Below are 27,817 nucleotides of genomic sequence, written 5' to 3'. Positions count from 1 at the left end.
TTATTATTATTATTATTATTATTATTATTATTATTATTATTTATTGTTATGTTGGGAGCCACCCAGAGTAGCTGGGGAAACCCAGCCAGATGGGTGGGGTATATTATTATTATTATTATTATTATTATTATTATTATTTTTACTGACAGCCTTGAAAAACCCCTTTAACCAAACAAGACTGTTGCCATCCATCGTTCACTGCAATCCTCTTACCATGTTCTTGTTTCGCTTAGGATATTGGCTTTTCACAGCAGATCCGCCGGAGTACTCATGTGCTCATGAAATGTCAGCGCTCTGGAACATTTTGAAACACTGTCAAATATAATAATTATGCTTTTGGGATTCTGGATCCCCGTACGACACGTATCCCTGGTCATTGACTGGCCAGCTGCGGTCAGGATTGTATCTAGCAGGATAGGCTGGGGACGTGCGAGGGACGTGGCTGAATATAGCATTCCCGTTGTCGCGGGCTTCCAGGGGTAGAAAGAGACGCAGCTGGCTAAGAAGATGTCCTGGCCAGAAATTATTTGGGTCAGTCTTGGGATTCAGGTGGGCAAACATCTTCCTTAGCTCACTGAAAACAAAATCCAAGGAAATAAATAATGTTAGCATGAAAAACCACAATATGCAGGCTTTGTGGCATGGAGACTTCATGAAAACATGGTTCGTTGTTCTTGCAAGCATAAATGAAAAAACACAGCTCTACATAAAACGTAAAGGAGGCCTAGCTTTGGAGTTAGGGTAGCGTTAGAAACTCAGATATATAAGCTAGGCGCTGAATGACTCCTTCAACCAAGTCACCAAAACTGAATGTCTAGTTGCCATTTTGGGGCAAGATGGCTTTAAAGTCTTATTTTTCAAATGGTGGACTGACTGTGATTGATTCTCATTTAAACATCTGGCTCATTCAGATGACAACCTTGAGCTAGGTTAAGAGCTTTGAGAACTTAAGGAAGAAAAGTCACTTGATCCAGGGACAGTCTGCATATATATACATAGGCGTGCGTGTGTGTGTGTACGTGCGTACACACACACACACACACACACACACACACACATGCCCTTTCCAACCTCTTTTTCTTAATGGTCACTGCTCCTGCTCTGGCTGCACAGAAAAAGCACTTTGGTTCCTGAAATTCATTATGATTGTGCAGATCAAATATAACTCTTAGAATTTTACAGGATGTGGTTTTAGTGTGTGAAAACAATCTAGATCCAAGGATCCCCAGATGATGGAGATGTCAGGCACCATCGTGACACATCTGCACTAGACATTTAAAGCACTATGACACCACATTAACAGTCATGCTTCCCCCTACAGAATCCTGGGGACTGCAGTTTGTTAAGGGTGCTGAGTTGTTAGGATACCCCTATTCCTCTCACAGAGCTACAATTCTCAGAGTGGTTGAACCATCAACTCCAATCTGCAGGTGACTCTGAAAACTGTTGTTCTGTGAAGGGAACAACTCTTAGCACCATTAGCTACCACAGTTCTCAGGATTCTTTGACTGTTTATACCACACTACTTTAAAAGCATGGTGTGGACACAGCCTTAAATAAAGATGGGATGGGGAGTTTGAGGGAATGCACACAAGCAGGGAGAGAATAAAAGAATGAAGCAGAGTTAAAGAATATGATTGTTAAACCTGGGAATGGGAAGAAACCAAAGCAAAGTGGGAAAAAGGTGAGGAGAGGGAGGGAGGAGGCCAACCAAACCTTTAAATCAAAAGCCTGCCTGAAGAAATTCCTTCAGGTACGAGACTATAAATTGTTCTTAAAACTCTTCTAAAAGAAAAGAAGAAACATTGTGTGCCATACCTTTCCACATATTGTTCCACAAGTATGCCCATTGATTCAGCTAAGGCAAAGTTATAAGCAGTGAAAAAATTATCTGGAGGAAGCACTCTTTTTGAGTGAGGCCTGCAAAAAGAAATGCATCGTGAGCTTAGAGGTGGCCAAGCTGGAAAGGAGAAATCTGGTGAACAGTCAACTGACAGGATAGAGGAGCCCCAGACCCAACACCTATTTCTACCCAAACAGTATATCTGAAATATTTCAGCCTGATTTCACATCTAATCCCTGGAAGCAAGCGTAGCCTAACTTCTATGTAACACACGTGGAAATATTACGCATTCATTCACACCGACTGAAGCATGCTCACTGAATGCAGTGGCTGAATTCAAAGAAAAGGTAGCAGAAACCAGTTCTGCCAGCACTGATCACCTGACAAGTCCCTGACCTATTTTGCACACTCGCCCTGCGAACACTCTTGCCCGTGTTTGCACTGGTGGTGGGAAGCAGCATATCGGGCTCCAGAATAGAGGGAGCAGCCAGCAGGCTGGCTTTGGCTGCTGCAAAGCACGAGTGGGGAGCTTTCTTTCAGCCCAAGGACCGGATGGCGAACTGGGCCTCCTTCTATCAAGCACCTGACACCATCACCTGAGGCCACTTGCCTGTGCCGACCAGGAAAGCCCCTCTTGGTCAGTTTGCAGGTGTGTTTTGGATTCAAACCACGCCTGCACGTGGATATATTTCCTCTGCAGACAGGCAAAGCTGCTCTGCAGAGGAAAAAACATCAGTTTGCGAAGCAGTGGAACCACAAACCGAACCTGCGAACAGGCAACTGCAGAGGGGCCTGCTGTCCGTGTGCCCCGCTTACCAAAGAATGTCCAGCCTGTGGGCCTGCTTAGGCACAGTGGGAGACCTCATTTGGCTCACAAGACTATTTTCCAAACTATGCCTGCTTGTCCCACATCAAATGTCCTACGTGACATCAGGTGCGAGGGCAGGTAAGGGGGCAGCTGCAGAGCAGCAACCGGATGCTTACAGTGCCCTCAGTGTCCTCAGCAGCATAAGAACGCCTTCCATCAGCTTCATCTGTGTGAGGTCTGGAGGGTGGCAACACGAGAACAGGCCTTCTCTGCAGTGGCTCCCCGTTTGTGGAATGCTCTCCCCAGGGAGGTTTGCCAGGTGCCTTGTTCATACACCTTTAGGTGCCAGGCAAAAACGTTCCTCTTTAACCAGGCCGTCAGCTGATGGACATCTAATACCCTTTCAAATGTATTGTGCAAGTGGGATTATTGGGTTGTGTTTGTTTTTATTAATATACAGTGGTGCCTCGCAAGACGAACGCCTCGCAAGACGGAAAACCCGCTAGACGAAAGGGTTCTCCGTTTTGGAGGCGCTTCGCAAAACGAATTTCCCTATGGGCTTGCTTCGCAAGACGAAATGTCTTGCGAGTTCCTGCGGGTTTCCCCCCCTTTTCCTAAGCCGCTAAACCGCTTATCAGCTGATCCGCTGATAAGCCGCTTATCAGCTGATCTGCTAAAAGCCGCTAAACCGCTAATAGCGGTAATCCGCTAAGCTGTCAATGTGCTTGCTTCGCAAGACGAAAAAACCGCTATACAAAGAGCCTCACGGAACGGATTAATTTCGTCTTGCGAGGCACCACTGTATTGTGTTTTTTACATTGTAATTTTATGTTGTGAACCACCTTGAGATGTGTGATAATAAGGTGGTATACAAATTTAATAAACAAAAAAGAGGCAGCCTGTATGGGAGAGGGTTTTTTAAAAATAATAATAATTATTATATACTGGTCTCAGGGCACTTCACAGAATAAAATCAAAATATGAAACCACAAAATACATAATCAAAATAAAAACCCAATAACCCTGCCTCTACTTTAATGTGAGGTAAACATTTGTCCAATGTGGTTTAGAGATAGAGGCCCCAGAAGTGGCTTTTCGTCATCACTAAGACAAGACACCAATCAGCTTTTGCAGAGTGACCAGGTCAACTTCAATAGGAAGGGTCAGTAAGGCTGTGAAAGAATAAGGCTGCAATCCTCGTCACACTTACCTGGGGGTATACCCCCTTGCTTTTGAGTAGACGTGGGTAGGATTGCAGCCTGAGGGGGGCCAAACTCAATGGTACAGCTCTATATTACAAGCACCAATAAAAATCTAGGATAACACCCAGCAGATTGAACACATACTTCATTAGTTTCCAAAACTCTCTGTATGACTTCCAGCGAGTGTTAAGGGTCTTGTCTGTTTTTTGGACCTCTGGTTTCTTAACCTCTGCCTTCTTCTTTCTAGGGGAGAAGGAAAAACAATCTGTTTAGAGACACCAAGAGGGGAATAGAGGGAGAAGACAAGAAAACACTCAGAACGGCGTTTGTCCGCAAGCCTCCTAATATTTTTGCAGCAGCAAAAACGCTGTTGTTCAAATGTTGCTGAGGAAATGATTTTAAGCCAGTGACCCAGTATGGGAGCCCGTAAGCAGCCCATAATGGCTGTGCTCTGAAGCAGGGGCATGGATGTGGTATAGAAATCCTAAGACCTTCCAGTCCAGCCTTCTGGACTTTGCATCCTATAGTGCCATTGCCTTTGCTTGTGCCAGGTTGAAGCACCCGTTGCTCAAAGTCCACCCCCTCACTTACTTTAAGCCTCGGTGCTGTTCAAGCCTCAGGAACATTTTCCACAGTTCTTGTGGCTGCATTAAGGCATGGTACTCTAACGTCGGACAGGGTCTTTGCCGTGGTTCTGAACGAACATGACAGACTTGCTTTGCTCGCAGCACGCATTGATACTTTAGGGGGAGTATGTTATTCTAAAGCAGCAATGCAGCAGCAAGCAAAGGCTATAGCAGCCAAGTCTGCTGCTTGTGGCTGGAAAGCCAAACAGGATGTGTGTGACTGTTGCCATGGAAACAAAGGGGCAGTCCATTCTGTACTGAGCACCGCATGTTAGCGCAGTGTGTGTGTTATATGACCTGTACAGGATGTACATGGGTGGAGTTTGGAGTTTCTCTCTGTTTGTTGAACAGAGCAGACATGTTTTCTCTATATGACTGCTGAAGACAGGAATAAAACATGTAGATACATTTCTGTCTGTGTCTGATTCCCCTCCCTGGGGATATGCTGGAGAGCAGGGAGGAGGAGAAGCAGTTTGGTGTGTTTTCCTCACAGCCTGAGGAAAATCGCCGGAACGGACCTCGTGTGTTTTTCCTACCGGGAGTCGCCGGAGGGAGGTCGAAAGAATTCAGCCGGTGCCTGGAGAGATAGGCACATACCTCTGACCGGCAATGAATTCTGACAGGTACTTCAGTCAAAACCAGGTGCCCTAACCTTATGCAGCTAACAGCCTATGTTCCATGTGAAAGTTGCCCAGAACACCCATGGACAATTAAGCCAGGGAGCTGTGGACTGAAAGTGCCCAATCGATTCAAAATGCCCAGTTGACTGGCTTTGGTTGTAGCAAGGAAATTCCAGCATGAGAATTTGCAAAGACTTCTCTGCTGCTTGTACAGGAACTGAAATAGGATATTATCTTCAAACCAAACCAAACCTATTTGTATATTGTCTTGATTTTAAAAAAAAAGCCCCAAAACCAAACAAACCTTTTTTTGTCTCCTGAAGTGCTTATGGGTTGTGGTGATGGCAAACTTGGTTGGTATCCAGATTGGTCATAATAACCTCCAGGTTGTCTCATCTTGCGGAAATAGTTCCCCTCTCTTACAGTTCTGTCCGGTGGGTAGAGCAAAGCTGATGGTACAGAAAACGAACATTTTAGAAGAAAGAAAGAACTGTGGCATTACAGTCAACCCACATACAGCAAAATTTCTACCTTAGCTATACAGTGGTACCTCGGGTTAAGTACTTAATTCATTCCAGAGGTCCGTTCTTAACCTGAAACTGTTCTTAACCTGAAGCACCACTTTAGCTAATGGGGCCTCCTGCTGCCACCAGAGCACGATTTCTGTTCTCATCCTGAAGCAAAGTTCTTAACCTGAGATACTGTTTCTGGGTTAGCGGAGTCTGTGACCTGAAGCGTATGTAACCCGAGGTACAACTGTACAAATAATCCTGGGTAGGTTCAAGCAACTTGTGGATTTCCCCATGACTCAGTTGAGTGGTGGACCTCTAGAGCAGTCAGCTTGCCTGAAAGAGCCCAACATGAGCCGGTGCATCTGAGTTAATTGGGCGTTGCTGGCGTAACTCTGCACCAGCCAATCTCCCTCCTCCCTTTCCCTAGCTTACGGAACTTGGATGGGCATTGCCTGCGCTCTAAAGCCTACCTTCATAAGGGCTAGAAACGTAGCCAAGTTGGTGTGCTTGTGGAGCACTTGTACGGAATCGCAGGATACCGACAGGCTGTGTGTTAAGTTCCACAGCACAACCCTACACATCTTTACTCGGAAATAAGTCTGCTAGAACATAACTCCCTAAGCAAGTGGGTTTAGGGTTGTAACCTGAGTCGACTGTATTCTTTGTTATACCAGACCCACCACCCACCAGACCTGAACAACTACGTAACAGTGTTATTCTGCCTAGGTATTTTTTTTGGAGGGGTGGGTGGGTTAGCAGGCGACTTTGACCCTGAGCCAGTGTAAACACCACTTTGCTTTGATGATATATATGGTGGTACCTCTGGATGCGAACAGGATCCGTTCCAGAGCCCCATTCACATCTTGGGCAGAACGCAACCTGCGTCTGTGCGTTGCGATTCACCGCTTCTGTGCATGACGTCATTTTGAGCGTCTGCGCACGCGGCGAAACCCGGAAGTAACCCGTTTCGTTACTTCCGGGTTGCCGCAGAGCGCAACCTGAAAACGCTCAACCTGAAGCGACTTTAACCAGAGGTATGACTGTACAGCATTCCCTCCAGTCCCCTTGTTTCACCATACCCCTTTTCAGCATCTTCTCGGTAAGCGGGACGCCGTATTTTTCACACAGCTTGAGACACTGAGTGTAGACCAGGTAGCAAGCCAGCCGGTGTTGGTCCACCAGCTCTCCCATTTCACCCTCGATGGTGCTCGGAAAGCAGTGGCCGTCCACAACCGCGTCTCCGGATTTCACAAGCTTACACTGTTCTGCATACTCTAATGGGTTGGTCTTTCTCTGCAACAAAAAGACATTGACTCTTTTGTTACAAAACATCTGAAAGCCGCTGTGCTGTGCAAAACACCATAGCATGCCGAGGAGGATTTTCCACCCGAGAATTAAAGGACCTACAAATACAGGGCTTGTGGGAAAGTGTGGTCCTCCAGGTATTGTTGGGACAGCAACGCCTCTTAATTCTAATCAACCGGACTGATGGCTGGGGATGATGGGGATTCTTGGTTCAAACGCAGGTTTTCCATTCCTGACCTAATGTATATTCCTTTCTAACTCCGCCCTACACAGTGTCGGGGTGAGGAGCCTGTGGTCCAGCCGATGTTGCTGCACTCCAACTCCCATCAGCCCCAGCCAGCATGGCCAACAGTCAAGGATGATGGGAGTTGGAGTCCAACGACGACAACAACAACAACTGAAGGGATACGAGTTCCCACCCCTGATCTGTGAAAAGGTACCTGAAAATGGTCTGAGAAGCTCCCCTCCCCCCAAAAAAACCTCCCTTCCTCCTGCAGCCTTTTACTGACCCCAAAATCTGCTCTGAGGGAAGGGGGAATCAGGACAGAAAATGGAAAGAGAAAATGCTGAAAGGAGCATCCAGTTAGCAGGGGGAGAATTTCCACTGGATTTGACTCACTGCTGTGAATGGAGTAAGTCCTTTAACTTGCAAAACCCAAGGTTTGGCGCCAACTCAACAGAGTAAGACAGTGTTTGAGAGGTAACTCGACATGTCTTTTTACAGCATCGAAGGTGCAAAGAGTTCTGCCACAGAAACACGATACCTTAGTCCGTCGTCTCATTTCCTTGTATCTTTTCCCAGCTTCCTCCATCTGATTATAAGATAGATGCATGCGGTCTACTTCTGTGTTGATGGGGGGAACTTCAAGCCGGCATATCTTTGCTTCACCAGAATGTTTGGAGAATGTACCACTTCTCCTACAACACTTCTGTGGTGCGGAAGGTGGGAGCTCTTCTGTTTCTTTCAGAAGGGGAGAAAGGGGAAAACATTAGAAACCTGTCAGAATTTCTCACAAACAGGAAATCTGTGCCATGACCACCAGCAAGCACCTGTCGCCTGACAGTTTAATGCCTTTTCATGCTAGATCATGCTGGCTCATTCTCTTTCTTCATGGGAGGACGTCATGAGATATTTTTCCTCACAGGGGTTTTCAAAGCGAACAGTAGCCATTCTTGTCATGAAATTCTACTCAATATTGAACCAGAGCAGAACTCCGACGTTTAGTTAGTAGAGTAAAAACTTAAACATGTTGCAGGATTCCCCAAAAATAGATCAGAGGCAATTAATATTGAATCCAGCAGAGTTTTACTGCTACTGAAGGCAAATTAGCATAATGGTCACAAATCCAATACATTCAGGATTGGCACTGTCCATAAGAAATCCAGTTGCAGCAGACTTAACTTAAGCTTACAATAACTTATAATAAGTCTAAACCTTAACACTAAGCATACTATGTACAGAACACCACACCAGAAGGAAAAGTGGTAGAAAGAGAAAGAGAAACCATGGCTCCTTCTGGTCCTACATTTATAGTCAGCATGACCTTGACTGAAAGAGAAAGAGAACCAGTTTAAACCAGCTGTACTCAGCTTCTCAGAAAAAATAACCCAAACATCAGTAACCTTCTGCTTGTTTCTTTCACACAGAGAAGCTTCCAGAACCCTCTTGAATTAATTAGAATAGGAAAGATCTCTACACATCAGATCAATACTTTCTGCACTAAGAAATGCAAACTGACAATTCTGGCCTGTTGTATTAAAAGAAAGTAATTCCCTTGCAATATTTATTCGAGAGTAATCACCTCAAATCCAGTAGGGCTTACATCTGCACAGCACTGGGAATTCTAATCTGAGGTACAGACTCCTAGAACTGGAACTGGAAGGGACCCAAAGGGTCCTCAGGTCCAAAGCAGGTGGCTATGGTGAAAACCAAAACAAAGCAGCCCTTGTTTCTGATATAATTCAGAACGCTTTTGCCTCTGGCTCCACCTCTACTGGCCTGTAGCCCCTAACAGATTATACACACACCACTGAAGGAAATACAGCTCTTGACATAAAAAGCCTGTCCATTTGACTCTGAATTGCATTTGTTGGGGTTTCCTTGGAGTAGGCACAGCAAAGGGGAACTTTTCCCTGCACCTTTATCCCTGGCCAGCAGGGGTTGAAGGACTGCGGCGGCAGCTGTACTGCTCCATCAGTCTCCTTCACTTATGAGCAGGGGCGAGGATGGCAGCCTTACAACATACTGGACAGCAGAGTATCTTTTGAAGAGGAATGAATGCATGGACTGAAAACTGAAGGTGGCCTTTCCCCCACCCCCTCTGGCAGTGGTTTGCTGGTTGGCCCAGCCATGCCACTCAATTATTTTATGTGAAGATTGACTCCGCAAGACCAATGCTGCTGGAGGTGAAAAGTACTACTAGGGTTATTCAGATATGACTCAAACATGCCTTTCAAATATGTAGGCCAAACCTGCCTTTCTTTCCCATCTGTAATCAGCTTGGGTCAGCATGGCTCTTAGAAACTCTTGGAGGTGCAGGATAAATTGCTACAGCCAGGGCTTGTAGTATCAGGATACACACTGGAGTGCCAACTTATTTTTTTTTTGTACAAGGAATTCCTATGATAACCTTTATTACAACCATCAGCAACTGAAGCTGAAAACTTCATCCCCGTTAGCGATGTCAAGACAACAGAACCACGTCCTAACACTTTTGCTTGTTTGTTTACCTGGCTTTGATTCTTTAGGCTGCCTCCATTGCTCTCTTAAGTTATCTGCCCATATTCTCTGACACTCAACCAGGTCATCATTGTTTATATAATTCACTTTCTTTGACATCATGAGGTAGGTGATCACGTCTTCCAGGTCAGTTGTACTGAGAGGAATGTTGGTCTGCAAACGAGTATAAAATCAAAACTGCAATCATCAGGTCCAATCACAGTAAGTAAGATGTGTGACCACCAAACTGAAGAGAGAGAGAGTCACTCCTTCTTGCAATAATCTGCCTTATCTTTGTACGTTCTTCACAAAATATGCATGTTTGAAATGCATCATATTCTAAAAAAACACATTATGTATGCATTTTAACCTAGTATGTGCTTATCTTTAATGTATAGTTTTTGTGCTGAGAACCATATTAGCAAAGTGCAAAAACGGAAGGGGTGATTTCATTTCGATCTGTATATTCTCCCAGGAAGCATAATTCAGAACCCGTTATATTCAAATGCTAACCCATTGAAATCCTTGAGCATTCGTACTGTGTGTGCCCGTTAGCAGCAAGTGAAATGATGTAGGCCAATAGTTGGTGTGCAAGAGGATGCCTGTGCCCTGATTTGGCTAGAAGCATAAGCATATAGAAGCTGCACACACATCCTTCAACGTAAGAGGAACAAGTGTGCAAAAATGGGTTGAATATGTGATTCCCATGGCTGAGAAGCAACTACCGAAAATCCCCACTCAGGAACATCTACCCAATCTCTCTGTCTAAACAGGGAAATGGCTTATAAATAGTCTTTGCCACTTACTTCTTGGATTATTTTAATGAAGTCGGCTCTGCTGAACCTCATCGTCTTGGTCCTGTCTGATTTCTTAAAGAGGTCCACCAGCTTGAGTTTCTGCTTGTGCAGAAGGTTTTGCAGCGTCATGAGGGACTTGGGGTGAGGAGCGTTGACACGAGGGATGACAATCTTGTGTGGTGGCTTCGGTCTCAGATTCTGAAAGACATTGGTCAGGGGAGAGGGGATGGAAAAGGACATGTAAAACTTTCTTCCTGTGAAGAAGAAACATTCACATTGGTTATAGGAACACGAAAGAACCAGCCAATCAGTCATCACAATGAACACAACATTATGAAGCCATGTAGCCAATCAGAGCTGGCGATGTGTTGATGGTGATGGCGAGAAAAACAATTCCCATTGACCTCACTCTGACTAGAGGGAACAGTTAAGTATCCCTTTTGATCAGGTGAGTGAGCTGAACTCCCTGTCATGCTGCAAGTTTTCTTACCGGCCAGGATTGCAAAACAAGCCTGTTGCCCTGATCCAACTGCAGTTTGTGGAGTTGCGGGTGATGAGTTGAGGCAGAATGTGGATAGGGATGCAGGCATCTCCCGATTAACATGGGGTTTGTTGCAAGGCACCACACATTTAAGTGAAATTGAGTATATTTGAAGAACCACCATTGAAAAAGTCTGAAACACCCCATTTAGCCACCGCACCACCCTTTTTCTGATGCTTCAGGGTCACTTCCGGGTTTGGTGTGATGCATGCATGCACGGTCATACACATATTGGATGCACCTAAAACAGTCGCTACCTGTATATATAGATTCACATCCCATTGAAGAAGATACACTGTAAATAAACCGTGTCCACTTTTGGATGTGCTTCCAGATACACATGTCCATGAATATTGCGTTACCTTAACAAAATGCCCATTGGCTGCAAATCCCCGTCCCCATCCTGCCTTAATCAGGATCTATGCTTGATGGGATTGTGGCAGGAGAGGGTTACGGTTAGCTGCTTGGCAACAGAGACACGCTCCCTCTTCCCCCCAATATCCTTCCTGATGCAACGGTTTTTAACCTTTTGTGTGTGTGTGTGTGTGTGTGTGTGTGTGTGACCTTGTTGTTATATTGCATAATTTCATTTGTTACATTGTTCTATTTTTGATAATGGATATTGTAAAAGAGTAATAGCTGAGATGGGGGAACATTTTTGTTTGCAAAACGAAAACCTCCATTTGGGGTCTTCACTACCTTAAATCAGTCAGTCAGTCAAATTTATCCAATCTGCTGAGCTGCTAAGGCACAGGCAGAAACCTTATAAGTAGAATATTTATCTCAACCCATCAACAAATTATGTATTTCTCCCATTATTCGAAACTGAAACTCCCTGGAGAATTGTATCCCTATGAGATAGCACACAGGGAGCAAAACTGCCTTAAATCTCAAACAGCTGAGTCGCTGAAGCCAGCTGTGGCTCTCTGTGGCACTATGAATTTGCAAGTTCCTAATAAGTTCCAACACTGTCACACAGGCAACCCCTCATTTACCCGTGAAACCGCAAACCCACTGAAAAAGCCTGCAAACACCGCGTACCACCCTTTTAGTGACGTCTTTATGGCGTTTCCAGGTTACTTCCGGGTTTGGCACTCTGTGTGTGTGACAGCACATATATTGGTCACACCTAAAACAGGAGGGACGCGGGTGGCGCTGTGGTTTAAACCACTGAGCCTAGGGCTTGCCGATCAGAAGGTCGGTGGTTTGAATCCCCGCAATGGGGTGAGCTCCCGTTGCTCAGTCCCTGCTCCTGCCAACCTAGCAGTTCAAAAGCACGTCAAAGTGCAAGTAGATAAATAGGTACCTCTCCGGCGGGAAGGTAAACGGCGTTTCCGTGCACTGCTCTGGTTCGCCAGAAGCGGCTTAGTCATGCTGGTCACATGACCTAGAAGCTGTACGCTGGCTCCCTCGGCCAATAAAGCGAGATGAGCACCGCAACCCCAGAGTCGGTCACGACTGGACCTAATGGTCAGGGGTCCCTTTACCTTTACCTTAAAACAGGAGGAGAGCGGATCTGGCAGTCAGAGCCAACCCCCTGGGCTAACTGTAAGTAAGAAGGCAGGCAGGTGGGGGCTAGCTAAGGGCAGGGAGAGATGGGGGGGGCCCTGCCAAACTAGCCCCTAAAGGACCAGCCTCCACTGCTTACCTCAAGGGTGTCATCTTCCCACAACTTGGCTTGCACTTTAGTCTTCAACGCTTCCTTGTCTTCTTGTATCTTCCTCAGCACATTTTGTTCCTGCTCACTGACGGGCTCTTTCCCCATCAGCCACTGCTCCAGGTCCACACAGTTCAGCAGATTCTGCAGTTGTATTCTTCCCTGGATCCAAGCTTCCAGCTCTTGCAGGTCTGCCTCCTCTTTCGCAGAGGTTTTATCTTCAGCCTCTGGAGGTTTTCCTGAGCCCACAGGTTTCTGCTCTGGAGCGGGAAGTTCAGGCGGGTGAGGCCTGGGTCCGCGAACCGCCATTTCACTCATCGGAGGGGCGATGAGAATGCGACGTCGAGATCTGGGGGGCCCAAATCTGCTTGCTTTCACTTTGAGGAAAGAATGTGGATAAGCCTCTCTGATCTTGAATTGTTTAAAGCAGTGATCCAAAACCCAATCCAGGTTGTCGGCGGGGGAGTCTTCGAGCGATGCTGCATTTGACAGAGCTTCGCCTTCGCTGAAAAGAACAAAGGGATGAGGAAGTTAAATTTACCCCGATAAAACAAAACCTTGTTTTATATCCCGCCCCCCAAAGCTAAATCTCTTTCCATTAGACCTCCACCAGGAGTGGGTAATTCTGCTGTTTCTGCACTGTGTTTGATCTGACCAGTCAATCACAGTTACTCAAGGGCACAATTACAGGCGCTCTCTGAGACACACCATAGAAGTGGCTCATGAAGAAAGGGGGGGGGGGATAAATAAATAAATAATGAAGAAACAGAAGGGGCTGGAGTGTCTCTATGACTGGGCAGTTTTTTCTTTTACACATACTAGATACAGTGGTACCTCAGGTTACATACGCTTCAGGTTACATACGCTTCAGGTTACATACGCTTCAGGTTACATACTCCACTAACCCAGAAATAGTGCTTCAGGTTATGAACTTTGCTTCAGGATGAGAACAGAAATCATGCTCCGGTGGCGTGGCAGCAGCAGGAGGCCCCATTAGCTAAAGTGGTGCTTCAGGTTAAGAACAGTTTCAGGTTAAGAACGGACCTCCGGAACGAATTAAGTACTTAACCCGAGGTACTACTGTAAACTGTTTGGAGTACAACAAAATGTGCTTGTTTGTTTGTTTTAAAAAAGTATTGTATGTAACCCGTGTTCAGATTAATGTGAGTGTGTGCGTGGGGGAGGGGACTGCTTACTTTATGTGATAGCCTCACCCACTATTGTTTTTAGAAAGGGATGGGGAGGGGGGACAGGAATATGACAAAAACTACAGGGGGCTGGAGCTTGCAGATTTCCTAAAGGGCTCTCATACCTAATTGCCCCCCCCATCCATAAACTGGGCACCACATTTCATTACTTCAATGTGCAATTTGCATGCACGGCACATTACTGTCGTATAGAACAATAAATTCATGGGGAGAGGATGTATTTATTCATGGCATAGGAACTACATGTGTTACTTGTTTCACCCAATGATCGGATAGTTGAGAAGACAACCCAGAACAGGTGTCTTCAAAGTCTGACAATCCAGCTTGGGTTGCCTCCTGGGTGATTGTAGCCCTGTGTATCAGCTATCACTGTCTGGGAAACATCAGTGTACAGAAAGAATGCCTCTTTCAGTTGCTCACTCAGTGCCATTGTATCATAGCAGGAAGCAATTTATAAGCCAAATCCCACACTAAGTTTATGAGAAAGAAAGAAAGAAAGAAAGAAAGAAAGAAAGAACTACTAGGTAAATTGTACCAGATAGTTAAGATTGGCAGTTTTTAAGGTTTTTACATATCTGCACACCCTTCTTTCTTTCTTTTTTAAATGTATTTTTATTAAAGATTTTCTTGGTTTACAAAAGTATGTGCAATCTCTCTCTCTCTTTTCCCCCCAAGTAACATTTTTTACAGATCAGTTTCATTTGTTGAGACATTAGGAAGAAGAGGGGGAAAGGAGGGGTGGAAGGGGAGTGGGGATGGGGTCGGGTGGGGATGTTTCTATTATACTTAATATATGTGGGGCTTTGTGTCAGTGTCGCTAGTGCAGGTTCTCTGCTATTCACTTGTGTTCCTTTGATGGTAAGAGAGGTTGGGGTTGGCCTAGACACACCCTTCTTTCTTAAGGAAAAACAAACCAGATTTTACAAGATTAAAATTATTCTACCCCTATTTCTTTACAAGCAAAGAACAACCTCTTGGGGGGGGGGGTTCTTGTCTTTTATATGCTGTAAGAAATGTTGATGTTTTATATGAATGTTTTCCTGTTCTGTTTTATAATACAGTACATTTATGTATGAGTTTTTCTATGTAACCCGCTCAGATACCTCTTAGTTGACAACTTTTGGCCCATCTTGAGGGCACCACGTTGGCCATCTCCAATAAACAATAACAGTTCCTTCAATGCTGCACTACTGAATTCACACCTCCCCAAAAACCCTACTGAACTAATTGTTTATAATGTTATCTGTGGGAAACGGGCTCCGTAAGGCCTCATGCTGCAGTCTACAAACCTCTTGGGCGAAGAAACGACACTTAGCCGAGGTTGCGACGAAGTGCTAAAATGCCGCGATTCATTTCTGGCGCCTGATGTTCGCGATGACCAGCTCGTCTGATCCATTTTGGTCGACATTTCGGTGTAGGATCGGGCGCCTCCTAACGAAAAAAATCGTCCGGTGGGTTTTCCAGAAGAAGCTCAGAAAAGCCTTCTCATCTCAGATGGGCAGAGGGGAAAGAAGAAGCCGAGGACGAACCCCCTTCTTTCTCTTCTGTAGCCCTCAAGCGGCCCTGGGAGCAAAAGGGCAAGGTCCGCGTTGTTCTTTCTTACGCATCTGCGTTAGAGCACAAGGCAAGAGTTGCATTTTGGCGGGCGCCAAGGCAACGGCCGCGGACGGCGGCAGCTGATTGGCCGAGAGACGCCGGCCCGAACGTTGTGTCGGCAACCCTGGGAAGCATCCCGCGTGGCGATGAATGGCTCGGCGTCGCTCTTGCGCCCGGACAGGGGATTCTCGAGACGGAGGCCGTGAAGCGGGAAGGAGACTGGACGTGGCGCAGGCTTTTGGTTTGCTCGCAGCCTGATCCTATCCAAAACCCCACTGGAGTCAACGGGGAGCGCGCGCGGCTCTCAAGGCGGAGCACAAGTTAACACTTCAATCGGTTTCTCTGCTTCCCCGTCTTTGCAGTTGGCCGAGCAAACAGAGTAAGCTTCCCGGAGCGACTTTTTAATACTAGGTTGCCATATTTCAAACAGTGGAAATCCAGAGCTTTTGGGGGCAAGGTTGTTGAGCTATTTTTTATGGAAAATCGGCATGGGCTGCCGTACATCCGAAGTTTCCCGGGCACCCAATCCATTTCCACCGGGATGCCGCTAAAGACAGCGGTATTCCGTATATATTATATATAACCGGCAAATTCCAGACGTATGACAACCCTATTTCCATAGGAGCCAACTCCTAGGGCCTGAGGGGTCTTCGCCCCCCTAAAATATTTGAGGGGGCCCACCCACCTCCAGTTGATGGGCATTGCCATTCAAATAGTGTGAGTGTGCCATGTCATGTGATCCAATTTTGAGGGGCAGGCCTCCCCCCCCCCATATTTTATTCAAGTTTGCACTCGTCTATTTCACGATTCATCCCGGAACTCCTAAATTCTAAAGCATGAACACTGCCCATCATGAACTTGTTTGGTTATATAATAAATCACAAACAATCTCATTGTTGGCACAGTCCCGCTAAATGTTTCTTTGGCAACATTCATGAATATTTCGTATGTTTGGTACCAGTGAAAACCTTGTATTCCACTATGAAATATATTTTATGGCACTCATTATTTTCTAAGTTTTATATGATTATTTTATTCTATTGTAATTTTATTTTTCCTCTTTTTATTATTGCTTTCAAGTACAGATAGGGTGAACCCACAGAATCAGCAAGATGCCACAATCAGCCATTTGGAACTATATTTTCTATTAAGGCCACTTGCTTTTATTTAAGGAAAGGGCTGGTGCTGTGATGTTTTCACTCTTAACAAACACTGCTCTTTGCAGTTTTCTTTGCCATGTTCATTTGCTGCAGAAAATGTGCCCAAGAGTCTTGCAGCTTCTTAAGGATTAATTTATTATGTTATACCCCTTCATGGCATGGAACCTTCACAAATGCAATGAGCTATGGCCCATGGTAGCTTATGCAAGAGTAAATTAGTCTTTGTGGACCAAGATTCTTTGTGATTTTTCTTTGAATGATGTTTGATTATCACTGAGCAAAAAAGGCAGGCAAATAAAAATAAGTGAGATTCACATGTTGTACCATCAAACATAACTTCTTTCCCCTCCTTGCCCCCATGGTCTTCTGTACTCCTCCAGGAGCATATTTTGGGGAGCAAGAAAGCCTATGAGCAAAATGAAGCCCTGTTTGTGAGAACAGAAGTCCATTTCCCAAGTAGTTTGCAATCCACACCTAAGCACAGATGAGCAAATGTGGATTCCTGGAGCAAATATGGCAAGTACTGCATTCCTCTCCCAGTCTTGCTGCCACCACACTGCCCAGCAGTAAGCTATGGTTTGCCTTGGTATTATGCCCAAACCTGGGCTTCTGGTTTGTCACCCCAGACAAACCATGAGCGATAGACTAAGAACAAACCTTGTTTACAGCTTGTGGTTTATTTGAAGCAGGGCAAACCATGAGTGAGGGATTTGGACATACCGTAATCCTAAACCAAACTATATGTTGTATTCAATTAGCTAGAAATCTGTGCTTACGTTGTTTGTCCTGGGTAGGACCTATTAGTTGAGAGAATTGGGAGGAAATAGGAGGAAAGAGTTTGCTAATAATGTGTTTTATTGTTACGAATAAGGATTTCCTTAAGAACCAGTTGAATTTATTTCTTATGGTTCAATGGGTAGATATAAAACCATGACTTACCCCAGCTAGTGAAAATCCATTTACACTTGAACTTAGCTCCATTTATTTCAGTGGGTCTACTCCAGTTATGACTTAGTTGGTGATGTTTAGAGAAGGTTCTATATCTTGAATTTGTAACCATTTAATATTATATGCTATAGGGACTTCAGTAAATTAAATACAGAACTGCATCTATCGTAGAACAAATTGGAGAATTATTCTGCAATTATGTTGCATTCTAGTAAGGTTAAGTAAGTTTCATGGTTGTTTGGTACAGTATTTGCAGTGTTGAAGGACTGAACAATTAAAAAAGTGTCACTTAATATTAACACAACTCTTAGTCAACTTTAATTACAAAAGGTCTGAACAGGATTATGTACATAAACCAATGCTGAAATTTAATACACAGTGTTTATACAATACAATATCTATATTAAAATATTTACATTTATAGTAACCAAGAGGAATGACTGAAAGAGTTTGATATTAAAAAACCCCCAGTAGATACTGTACCTACACAGAGCTATGCATTAATTAATATTCAGTTTATCATGATTTTCCCGCAGCCAGGCATGATATACATTCAGCTTATGGTCTTGCGGCTGTACCTGAAAAAAAATCAGGATGTTAACCATTTTAATTAAGAAATACAAAAATTGTATTAAGCTCAGAGTCTCAAGCACACAAATGGAAACCATTCTTTGGCTTATTGCCATAATTTCAAGTACATTTACTTGGAAATAAGTCCCACTAAACAGCTTTGGTCTTACGCTGCAACTGTGTTTGCTACTACAATATAAAGCAGCTCTGAATCTTCACGGTGAAGGGTTGAAGATAGTCCAGCTTTCTCCTCCACTCTGATGCCTACAAATTCTTCTGCAGAGCTTATTGCCGCATCTTCTGCAAGGCATGAGCGCAACCAAATGGCAGTGCTACATTGCAGGAAGGCCACACCCACCCCATCCCAATGCTGGTTCTGAGACTATTGCTGCATAGCAGATCACAGAGCTGTACCCACTTGCTTTGTGCAGTTCTGGTTCATGCTCATTTACATGAGAGGGACTGAAGGGAAGCAGAGCCACCTCAGCTTTGCGGAGAGGCACGCTCTGTCAGGCTCCTCCTTCCAACAACTGCCACCTGGCAGCAGCCGTTACACCAGAGGACAATCATTGGCTGACAGATCAGCAACTTTTGGCTCGTCTCTCTTTTTTGTGACTGCTTTTTGCTATAGAACAGGGTAACCTAGAGCTAGTGCCTGTGTTTGCTTTTCCCCTCCTCCCTCCCAATCGCTTTTCCTTTTGTGTCCTGTCTCTTAGGCTGCAGGCTTGAGAGTAGTGTCTTCTTATTGATCTCTGTTAAGCTGCTCCAGGAAGCTTTTTTTGGTTTGGTGGATGAAAAATCATTTAATTAAAAACAAATAAAGGAGAAAGGGCCTGCCCTCACCGTAGGTCTTGTACCACAAGATTAAGGGCTTCTTTTTTAGGGCCTTGGTCATTCCATAATATATTTTTATTTATTTATTAAATTTGTATACTGCCCTTCATCCGTAGATCCCAGGGTGGTTCACAACATAAAAATACGAGATAAAAACCACAAAATACATAATAAAAAGAACAACAACAAACCAATAACCCCACCCATCCATTCCCACAACACATTTAAAAGGGTATCAGATGTTATTCATGCAACAGGCATTACAAAAATCAAAAGCAGAACACTTAATCTTTCATTGATTTAAGAAGATGGCAGCATCAGTTACCTCCTTCCACTCATTGATGCAAAAGATCCTGTAAGAGTCGTTTCCATATTTCCCAATCCCATGCAACTCAATAGGATACCTCCACTGTTTGACCAAGTATTCATCTAGGGAACAAACAAACAAAAAACGTACAATAACATATCCAAGACTGGATTCATTAAATTCACCTTTAAAATTTGTGAAAACATGCATCTTTGAATAAGAGGTGAGCTACACAGAACTTATTTAAAAATCAAAAAAGGGTGAAAAAAATGGGTGACGTCTAACATTTGTCACTTGGGAATAGTTCCAGTGAAATCAATGTACTTGATTCCAATGGGTCTACCCTGTGTGTGACTTACACCTTTAAAGCACCTTTGAAACACATCTATAAATAAAAGATAAAGTTTAGAGTTTCGGTTTTCTAAACTGCAAGACACAGCATAGAAGACATTAAAATGTAGTGTCACAGATGCAGCTCTCCAAACAGTTATCTAAATGGCTGTCAATAAGATCAGAAGTCTTTTTACAGCAGAAAGGAAATGTATAAATGCTGTATGTGGACTTAATTCTTTTTCTCAACTTTTCCTCCCTCAAAACCTCCCCACTTCCTCATTTGGTACACACTACACCTTTAAAGCACCTTTGAAACACATTCTTTATTTCAAAGAATTCTGGGCACTGTAGTTTATTAAGGGCTGCTGGAAACTGACACACTGTGTTGGGTACACAACACCACAACACCTGGTAGGCTGATACTACAAGGAATCACAGCAAGTTATTACTAGCATGCTACGTTGATGCTGACGGAAGTGACTAGAACGACATCTATAAATAAAAGATAAAGTTTAGAGTTTCGGTTTTCTAAACTGCAAGACACAGCATAGAAGACATTAAAATGTAGTGTCACAGATGCAGCTCTCCAAACAGTTATCTAAATGGCTGTCAATAAGATCAGAAGTCTTTTTACAGCAGAAAGGAAATGTATAAATGCTGTATGTGGACTTAATTCTTTTTCTCAACTTTTCCTCCCTCAAAACCTCCCCACTTCCTCATTTGGTAGCCTCTGTGCTTTTTTTAAAAAAATGTTCTGTGCTTGGGTAGTTCAGCAATTCAATATGGACGGTTTTCAAAGGGGAAATGTCACCACTGTTCTCCAATCTTTCGCCTCCCACTCCAAATGTTCCTTCAAGGTAGCAAGTTTATGCTCACTTACTGAGGAGGAAGCCTCATACAACACAGTAGAATATAAACCTGAATAGGAGTGCACTGTTAAAAATAAATAAATCCTAATGCCAAATCTCTCAAATATATTTTGTGTTAGTTTGATGGATCTGAAGAACACCCAAGCTTATATAGAGACAACCTTGGAAAAAGAAACTACCAGTAAAAGAATAAAACAGAAATGCAGTTTCATGTGCAAAGCATGTGTGTTCTCATTTCTCTGGATCATAGTCTTTAGTGTTCTACCTCAGTGGCAGCTGAAAAATCTCCAGATCTTGTCTCAGTCATGAAGTCACTAAGTGGCCTTTAATATACCACCATCTCTCAGCCATGGCTTCCCATCTGTAATATGAGGATAACAACACTGATCTACTCTGCAGGGCCGTAGTTAGGATTTTATGAGATAATGTACTCTTTCTAAAACAAGCTATAATATACATTACATGCCAAGAGTTGCTACCTGAAAATTTGATGATGGTCTTTGCTCTGAGTTCATAAAGGCCAAGAGGTTTAAGCAACTCTGACATTTCCTTCCAGTTTGCAGCTCTTGCTATTTCAGGTGAAGGATATTTCTTGAAAAATTCCCACAGCACAGGGATGGCCATCTTACCTAGTCAGATATAAGACAGTGAATAGTAGGGTTTCTACTGAATTTCTTTGCAAGGCTGGCATAGGCACATATGCTGAATTTCTAATACAGATAATGTCTAACCTCATGTAACAACTACTAAAAGTAACAAAACTAAGAAGCATCTTCATGTAATCTTCCACACTTGGCATGAATCCTGCTGCCAACGTGTCTTCTGGCCACATGTATGTATAGCAAAACAGACACATGTGTTTACTACGCATTACAATCAAATGACTTCCACAGGAGAAAATTAAGACTTGTGTGAAGAACTCCAGCAGCACAGAAATATATTTTGTTTCAGTACAGACACAGAAGATGCGTCATCTCAATTTTTAAAGGTATGCATGATCCCAAACTTGTATAATACATTCAGCAAATGGCAAAATTTAGGTCTATTCTAGTCAACCTGCTTATTCAGCATTCATCCTGATTTGCTTACACAAAGCTTAAGATGAAGATAAAATGTGTGCAATCTTTACTGAGCATTCATTCTGATTTGTTTAACGGGCAGCTAAACAAGAACAAACATTCATACTGATTTGCATCATGTCTTCCCATTAGTCATTATTTCATCCCATGCTTTTCAGTGCATTTCCCATCATTTTCCTAACTGCAAAACAGCTTTTTAGGTATTTGTTGCACTAGGATGACAGAACAGCAGAAACCCAAAGTTCCAGTATGTGTTGGAATCCCTCTTGCACAAAATGGTGTCATCATTTTAGTATCCCTTTTCCCACTTCACATAGGTCAAGGTCAACATTGGCCCTTTTCTCTCTTCCTGGGGAATGTGTGTGAATCAAGCAGAGCCATTTACTATCTAGCCAGCCCCCCACGGGAAAAACTGAAGTAATCAGTTCTGCCCACATAAGAGATTCGTGAATGCTCCCTAGCAGCAGTGTGGGACTGTATAACTGGAAAGCTGCTCAACACTGGTGTGTTTGCAAGTGAGGGGCTGGGCGGGGGGCAGGGGAGAACATACGTCTTGTACCTGAGGTCTTATTCAGAAAGATAGTTGCAATGAGAAGTTTCCATGGATCATGAAAGAGTGTTTCTTGGACCAAATTAAAAGGAGAACGAGGTGGAGTCCATTTCCGAAAGGCCTTCCTTCTAGGTGGGCTTGGAGCTATATAGAGAGAGAATCAAAATGTGAAATTCAGTTGCCTCTCTTTTATTTAAATACATTGTTTTCCTTAAATCAATCTGTGTCTACAGACAGAAGCAGAAAGAGGATCGTTTTGACTGCCTCTTCCGGCTCTAAGGAGCCTGGTACAGAAACAGCTCTTTCAAGAGCCCAGTGGGATCAGCTGAAGTGAACAACATCTAAGAGATGCATGTCCATGTTGTAAGCCTTCATCTTCATTTGCCCAACTGCAATCCTTACTGGGAATTGTGGTTTATTTAAATCCCACTTATTAAAGTTGCTTCTACAATATCAGTCACCATAGTTTGATTGTAGTCTGTCCTGAAGCAAGAGTTTTAAACAACTACAATTCTCCCAAGTCTCGCTGTAATGAGGAACTAGGGTTTGTTTAACATTGGAAGAAGCTTCTGATAGCCTCTGGTGCACAAAAAGAGAGAACATACAAGGCAGTGTCTCACAGTGGCTTATTTACATAGTGAGAAACCATAGTTTCCTAGGCTCACAGTTAGCTTTTTTTATTGGATACCTTACTATTCAGATTTAATTTACTCTCCCAATACCAAACATTTATGAAGTGCTCATATCAACCAAAAGCTGGTAATAATCTGACCCATTAATTTGACCCACTACATGGAAAGGAGTAAGAATTATGGATAGTTGCTGTGTAATCTCTTCTTACCTCACATAAATTCTATCCCAATCTAAAGCACTTTTATTTGGAACCAAGTACCAGTAGGACGCTCCTGTCAACCTAGCAGTTCGAAAGCACATCAAAGTGCAAGTAGAGAAATAGGTACTGCTCCGGCGGGAAGGTAATCAGCGTTTCTGTGCACTGCTCTGGTTTGCCAGAAGCAGCTTAGTCATGCTGGCCACATGACCCGGAAGCTGTACGCCGGCTCCCTCGGACAATAAAGCGAGATGAGCGCTAGAACCCCAGAGTCGGTCACGACTGGACCTAACGGTCAGGGGTCCCTTTACCTTTACCAATAGGTTAAGTGGGCTTATTTCAAAGTAAATGTGTGTACTCTTAGCTATGCAAGTGAGAAATACATTGGATTTACTTCTGACTAAATATGGCTAGGATTGGTGTGCAAATTATATTGCTAAATCTTGTAACCCCCCACAAGCCATTTTCATAGAAAGCATTTTTTACCTCCTTGAATGAATTTACTAGAAAAATATGGACTGGTTTTCCTTCTCTCCACTTGAGGTCTTCGAAAATGGTCCTCTAAAACGTTGAAAAGCAAAGTAAAAAACAAATGCAGATATATATATAATTCATTGCGAATTCGTATAAAACTAAGTACTGCACTATCTTTGTATGTGCCATTCTCTTACAGAGGATCTTCTATCATTAAAGAGTGGTGGATTGGGAGCCCACTGTAGTCTATCCCAGCAGCTACACTGGCTATGTTTGGAAGATCGTTTCTCAGCTTAATAAGCAAAGATGTGAATAAGTCTTCCTTGCTCCTTTCTTTGGGCTTTATCCAATGTAGTGTTAAGTCAGGGTTCCATCAGTTCAAGAATACCTGCAATTGCAATGTGACATGGGACGTGCACTGTAGGGGGGATTTCTGTCACTCTAGCAGTAATCCTTGCACTGATAGGATGAGTTAGTAGAATATCACCTTTTGAAGTGGGAACAAATCAAGAAGTCTTCCATTAACTATGATTTCCCATTTTTTTCTGAACCAGGGAGCTATGGTTAATGACTTCAAAGCCATGATTTGAAGCTGACTTATCCAGGCAAGCAAGAGGCATTTATTATGGTTCAAGGAAAAAGAGAAACATTCTAGCCAGGCAAAAGCACTCGAGGATGTAGGGACACTGACAGGGGATGGCAGACTGGAGAGTCCCAAGGACCAGACAGAGCTCAGACAGTCACATTCAGCAAAATCAGGTAGACAATACTAGCCACACCAAAAGCACAGAGCATGAGGCAAAAAAAGCTCATTTGTACCACTGGCTTGTGATTATCTCCACAGGAAATTTAGAAAAGAGCTCTACTCTGAAGAATATACCTTTTACTGATGTAAAATGGCTCCCATCACTGGTCTGTGACTCAGTAACTTCCATATTGGAAGCAATGTTTAACTCTTGGCTCCCTGAAGGCACCCTGTTTCTCCGGTTTTCCAGTTCTGAAAAGTTTTCATCAGCTGCTACAGAAACTACGCTGGTGGGATCCTCATCACATTTTAAAACTTCTGTGCTTGACTTGTGTTCCAAGATAGCAGCTACTGGTCCAACATGCAACTCCACTTTTGGTTCAGAAACCAGCAGTTCATCCTTTAAGCATGTTTTTCTTTTTCTTGAGCCTCTCTGGCACACTTTATGGACACTATTAAAAATGCATGTATCTTTTTTCCTTCTGGGATTTTTAACAATTTCTGCCCTTTGACTTTTTGGGGGTTGTTTCCTCTGTCTTGTGTTATAGGCATCATCCAGATTCCCCATTTCTGAACCGCATTGAGCTTTCTTAATCTGGGTCTTCCTCTGAGCAGCACTCCTCTCTTGGGCTGTGAAACATGAATCCTTTGAGGGGTCCTCTGCAGTGGGCCCATCCTGCAAATCTGGCTCACCAGCACTGGTTTGAAATTCCAAAATCTTATTTTGCTTTTCTTCACTGCTCTGCGGTCCAAGATCTAGAGTCTGGCTGCTAGTGATACAGTTCTGTCCTTCTGACCCCAGAGCCCTTGTGCTTGATTGAATACTGTCCCGAACAGAGACAGAAAAATCGAAGTCCTCTGATTTAAGAACAGTCTCTCCGTTCTTTTTAAAGTAATCCAAAAGTGCACGTCTGGATCTGACCTTCACTCCTTGGGGACTAAAAGGGAAAAAGACCATCAAGTAAAAAGAAGTCAAAGGGCAACGCTGAGTGGAATGCAGTGTTGCACAACAGGACTTCACCTGGTTTTCCCCCCTGCAGCAACCGCACCCCCAAAATCAGCTCTGGAGGGTCAGAGCAGGTTCTGAGGGCATGCAGGGGTCAGCAGGGAGAAAGAAAGGATGGTGAAGTCCCATTGTAGGAGTGTACTTTTATTCCATTCTCACATGGAAAGGGTTGGATACAAGTTGTCAACTGTAGCCACCCTGTAGATTATATTGTGGAAAGACAGACTATACATTTTTCGAATAAATATATATTTTGGAAGATCAAAGTTGAAGCTCCAATACTTAAACTATTTGTAAGCTGTTATAAATGCATTTACAGTTAAACAGTGGTGCAAGTACAGCTGCCTTGGGAATTGCAGCAGAAAGATGAGATACAAATGAACACGAACTTAGTATTTGCAAATATTATAAACACAGATGTTTTATATAGCATAGAATCCATCAGCATGACGCTTGGTTGGAGGGAGTACTAAAGGGGAACACAAAACTGTGTCCTGACTAGATATGTGTTTCTAATCTTAAGGAAGGAAGGAAGGCTATCTGGAGGATTTGAAGTTGTTGCTCAGCTGAACACTATTATTCTTTGGAAAAAAGCTGCCCAATGCCCTCTGCTTCTGGAGAGCTATGGGGGCAGGGGCAGGTTACAACAATTCAGACTTTGAGTCAGAAGAGAAGCAAAGAGTGATTATTATGCAGGAGATGGGGAGAAAGAGGGCTCAAACTGTGGTTAAGAAGGAGGAACGGGGGGGGGGGGGGCGGCTGCTGTGTTCTGGGGGCTGCTGCTGTTGGTGGGACACAGCCCCTTTTTTCTTGATAGACCATTCAACCCTGGATATGTAGATGAAACAGTACAGAAAATTGCATCTGTCAAATTTCTGAATACCAGGTTATTGTCAAAGCCATGAGAGTTCTGTCAGAAAACAACAGCAATCCCACATAATTTTTTCCTCTTTTTAGTAACACTTCAACAAGCTTAAACATAAAACAGTATATTTACACTTCTCCCTATTATAAACATAATTATGACACTATGGCTCTCAGTGCACCAAAATATCATTTGGATGACATAAGATGTACAATGTTAAATTTTACAATCAGCATTACTGTACCTGACAAAATAGATGTCGTATCTTCCTTTTGTTTTGCCAGACTGTCTTTGCTTTATTATCCTTTCCCATCCTTCAGGAACAGCTTTGCGACACAGAGGAGCCAGGAAAGATACAGTTGCTTCAGACTCTTTGCACCAAGTTAGACTTTCTGTGATGGTCTCAGTATCTTCCTCCTTGGGATCAACACATTCCCCTCCTGCTGTTATAAGATGCCCTTTCTCTTTGTCTGCATCTTCAGTCAGGTGCCTATTACCTATATCACTGAAAGTGAATTATCAGAATATCAGAACAAGTTTCACCTTTTTGTAGCCTTTTCTTAAATAGACATTCGAACCTCTCAATCATTTCAACTGCTCTTTTTTTTGCATCTCCCCCACATTTCCTTTTCGGTTGTTTCAAAACTGGTTTATTTCTGGCAGAGTAAGAGGCAATAAATTTTGCACCTAAAGGTAGAAAAATAAGGTACAACTTAAGCAACGGAGAGCCCTGGTTTTGTTTTTCGGGCTTCAAACACCAATTGCCTAAAAGGCCTGGGTGAATAAGGAGGTCTCCACTGGTGCTGGAAATGAAGAGGGTGCCAGGCAAGCCTTTCTGGGGAGGATTTTCTATAGCTAAGGTGCCATCACTGAGAAGGCCACTTCATTTGGTGGAAGCACGCAAAGCAGTGGGAATGGGAACCAATGGGGCAATAGAAGCAGGAGGCTAGGAACAGCACAAGTTAAGAATGGCTTTATTCCGGTTTGCAGTATTGCCATAGCTCTCAATCAGACAGAACAAAAAAAATTCCTTCCAGTAGCACCTTAAAGACCAACTAAGTTAGTTCTTGGTATGAGCTTTCGTGTGCATGCACACTTCTTCAGATACTTAGTTGGTCTTTAAGGTGCTACTGGAAGGAATTTTTTTTGTTTTGACTATGGCAGACCAACACGGCTACCTATCTGTAATCAGACAGAAGACCATCATGTCAAGACAGCAGAACGCAGGCGTGCCATTTGTCAAACTGCCGTGACATCACTGCATGCAAACGAAAGGTGATGAGGTTGAGGGTGATAATAGTTGCTTGCAAAGGAGGATCAAAGCAACTGGCCGAGGGGGGCGTTTCCTATTTCAAAAGCCCCGCCCTCGCCATTCCCTCCTGCGTTAAGTCCTTACCTGCCGTCAGGCTGCCCCGTCGCCCCTTGAACTAGCGCCAAGGACATCTTTCCTCTCCTCTCTTGTAAGGCGGCAAATTCTCCCGCGCCGGCTCCTACGGCGCGTGCGCATTCCTAACACGCGCGCCGCCAACCCGCACAATGACAGTAACCAAGAGATCGCTCCCTCCTCTTCGCGCCGGGATCAAACCTCGCGAGCAGCGCGAATACACCTGAGTGGGCTTTTGCGCACGCGCACTTTCTACATAAGCTCCTCCTCTCTCCGCAACCTCGTCCCACTCGCCCCTAATATTAATATTGCGCGTCCTCCCCCCGGGCGCCTTAGAAACTGTGGTTGGGGAGAGGGGGGCGGGGAGGAACCCGGCGGAGAGTTCAGACATGCGCAAGAGGCGCTTTTGCGCGTGCGCACAACCAAGGGC

At 43.9% G+C, this 27,817-nt stretch overlaps 2 protein-coding genes across 5 annotated transcripts; both read right to left on the bottom strand.

Moving 5' to 3' along the window:
- Nucleotides 1-199: 199 nt before the first annotated feature.
- Nucleotides 200-15,433, bottom strand: EFCAB12 (EF-hand calcium binding domain 12). 2 transcript variants are annotated; one of them, XM_079964525.1, is made up of 10 exons: nucleotides 15,128-15,433; nucleotides 12,622-13,135; nucleotides 10,442-10,630; nucleotides 9,647-9,809; nucleotides 7,681-7,871; nucleotides 6,691-6,904; nucleotides 5,404-5,548; nucleotides 3,998-4,096; nucleotides 1,819-1,920; nucleotides 200-574 (listed from the first exon to the last, which is right to left on the bottom strand). In XM_079964525.1, the coding sequence occupies exons 1-10, from the start codon at nucleotides 15,244-15,246 to the stop codon at nucleotides 316-318; spliced, it is 1,995 nt and encodes a 664-aa protein (XP_079820651.1). In that variant the 5' UTR covers nucleotides 15,247-15,433; the 3' UTR covers nucleotides 200-315. The 2 variants fall into 2 exon arrangements, with proteins under 2 accessions (XP_079820651.1, XP_079820650.1); XM_079964524.1 differs by having other exon boundaries at nucleotides 7,681-7,877; nucleotides 15,128-15,432.
- A 2,398-nt stretch (nucleotides 15,434-17,831) lies between these two features.
- Nucleotides 17,832-27,704, bottom strand: MBD4 (methyl-CpG binding domain 4, DNA glycosylase). 3 transcript variants are annotated; one of them, XM_079964559.1, is made up of 8 exons: nucleotides 27,400-27,704; nucleotides 26,248-26,508; nucleotides 24,268-25,070; nucleotides 23,400-23,474; nucleotides 22,094-22,228; nucleotides 20,935-21,084; nucleotides 19,272-19,375; nucleotides 17,832-18,120 (listed from the first exon to the last, which is right to left on the bottom strand). In XM_079964559.1, the coding sequence occupies exons 1-8, from the start codon at nucleotides 27,444-27,446 to the stop codon at nucleotides 18,043-18,045; spliced, it is 1,653 nt and encodes a 550-aa protein (XP_079820685.1). In that variant the 5' UTR covers nucleotides 27,447-27,704; the 3' UTR covers nucleotides 17,832-18,042. The 3 variants fall into 3 exon arrangements, with proteins under 3 accessions (XP_079820685.1, XP_079820687.1, XP_079820686.1); XM_079964561.1 differs by lacking the exon at nucleotides 23,400-23,474; XM_079964560.1 differs by lacking the exon at nucleotides 17,832-18,120 and having other exon boundaries at nucleotides 18,282-19,375.
- Between the last annotated feature and the right edge of the window lie 113 nt (nucleotides 27,705-27,817).

This window comes from Podarcis cretensis (genome assembly GCF_951804945.1).
Source record: "Podarcis cretensis genome assembly, chromosome: 2".
NCBI classification, from domain to species: Eukaryota; Metazoa; Chordata; class Lepidosauria; order Squamata; family Lacertidae; genus Podarcis; species Podarcis cretensis.
The sequence above is the reverse complement of the archived record's forward strand: the minus strand, read 5'-3'. Positions and strand labels throughout refer to the sequence as shown.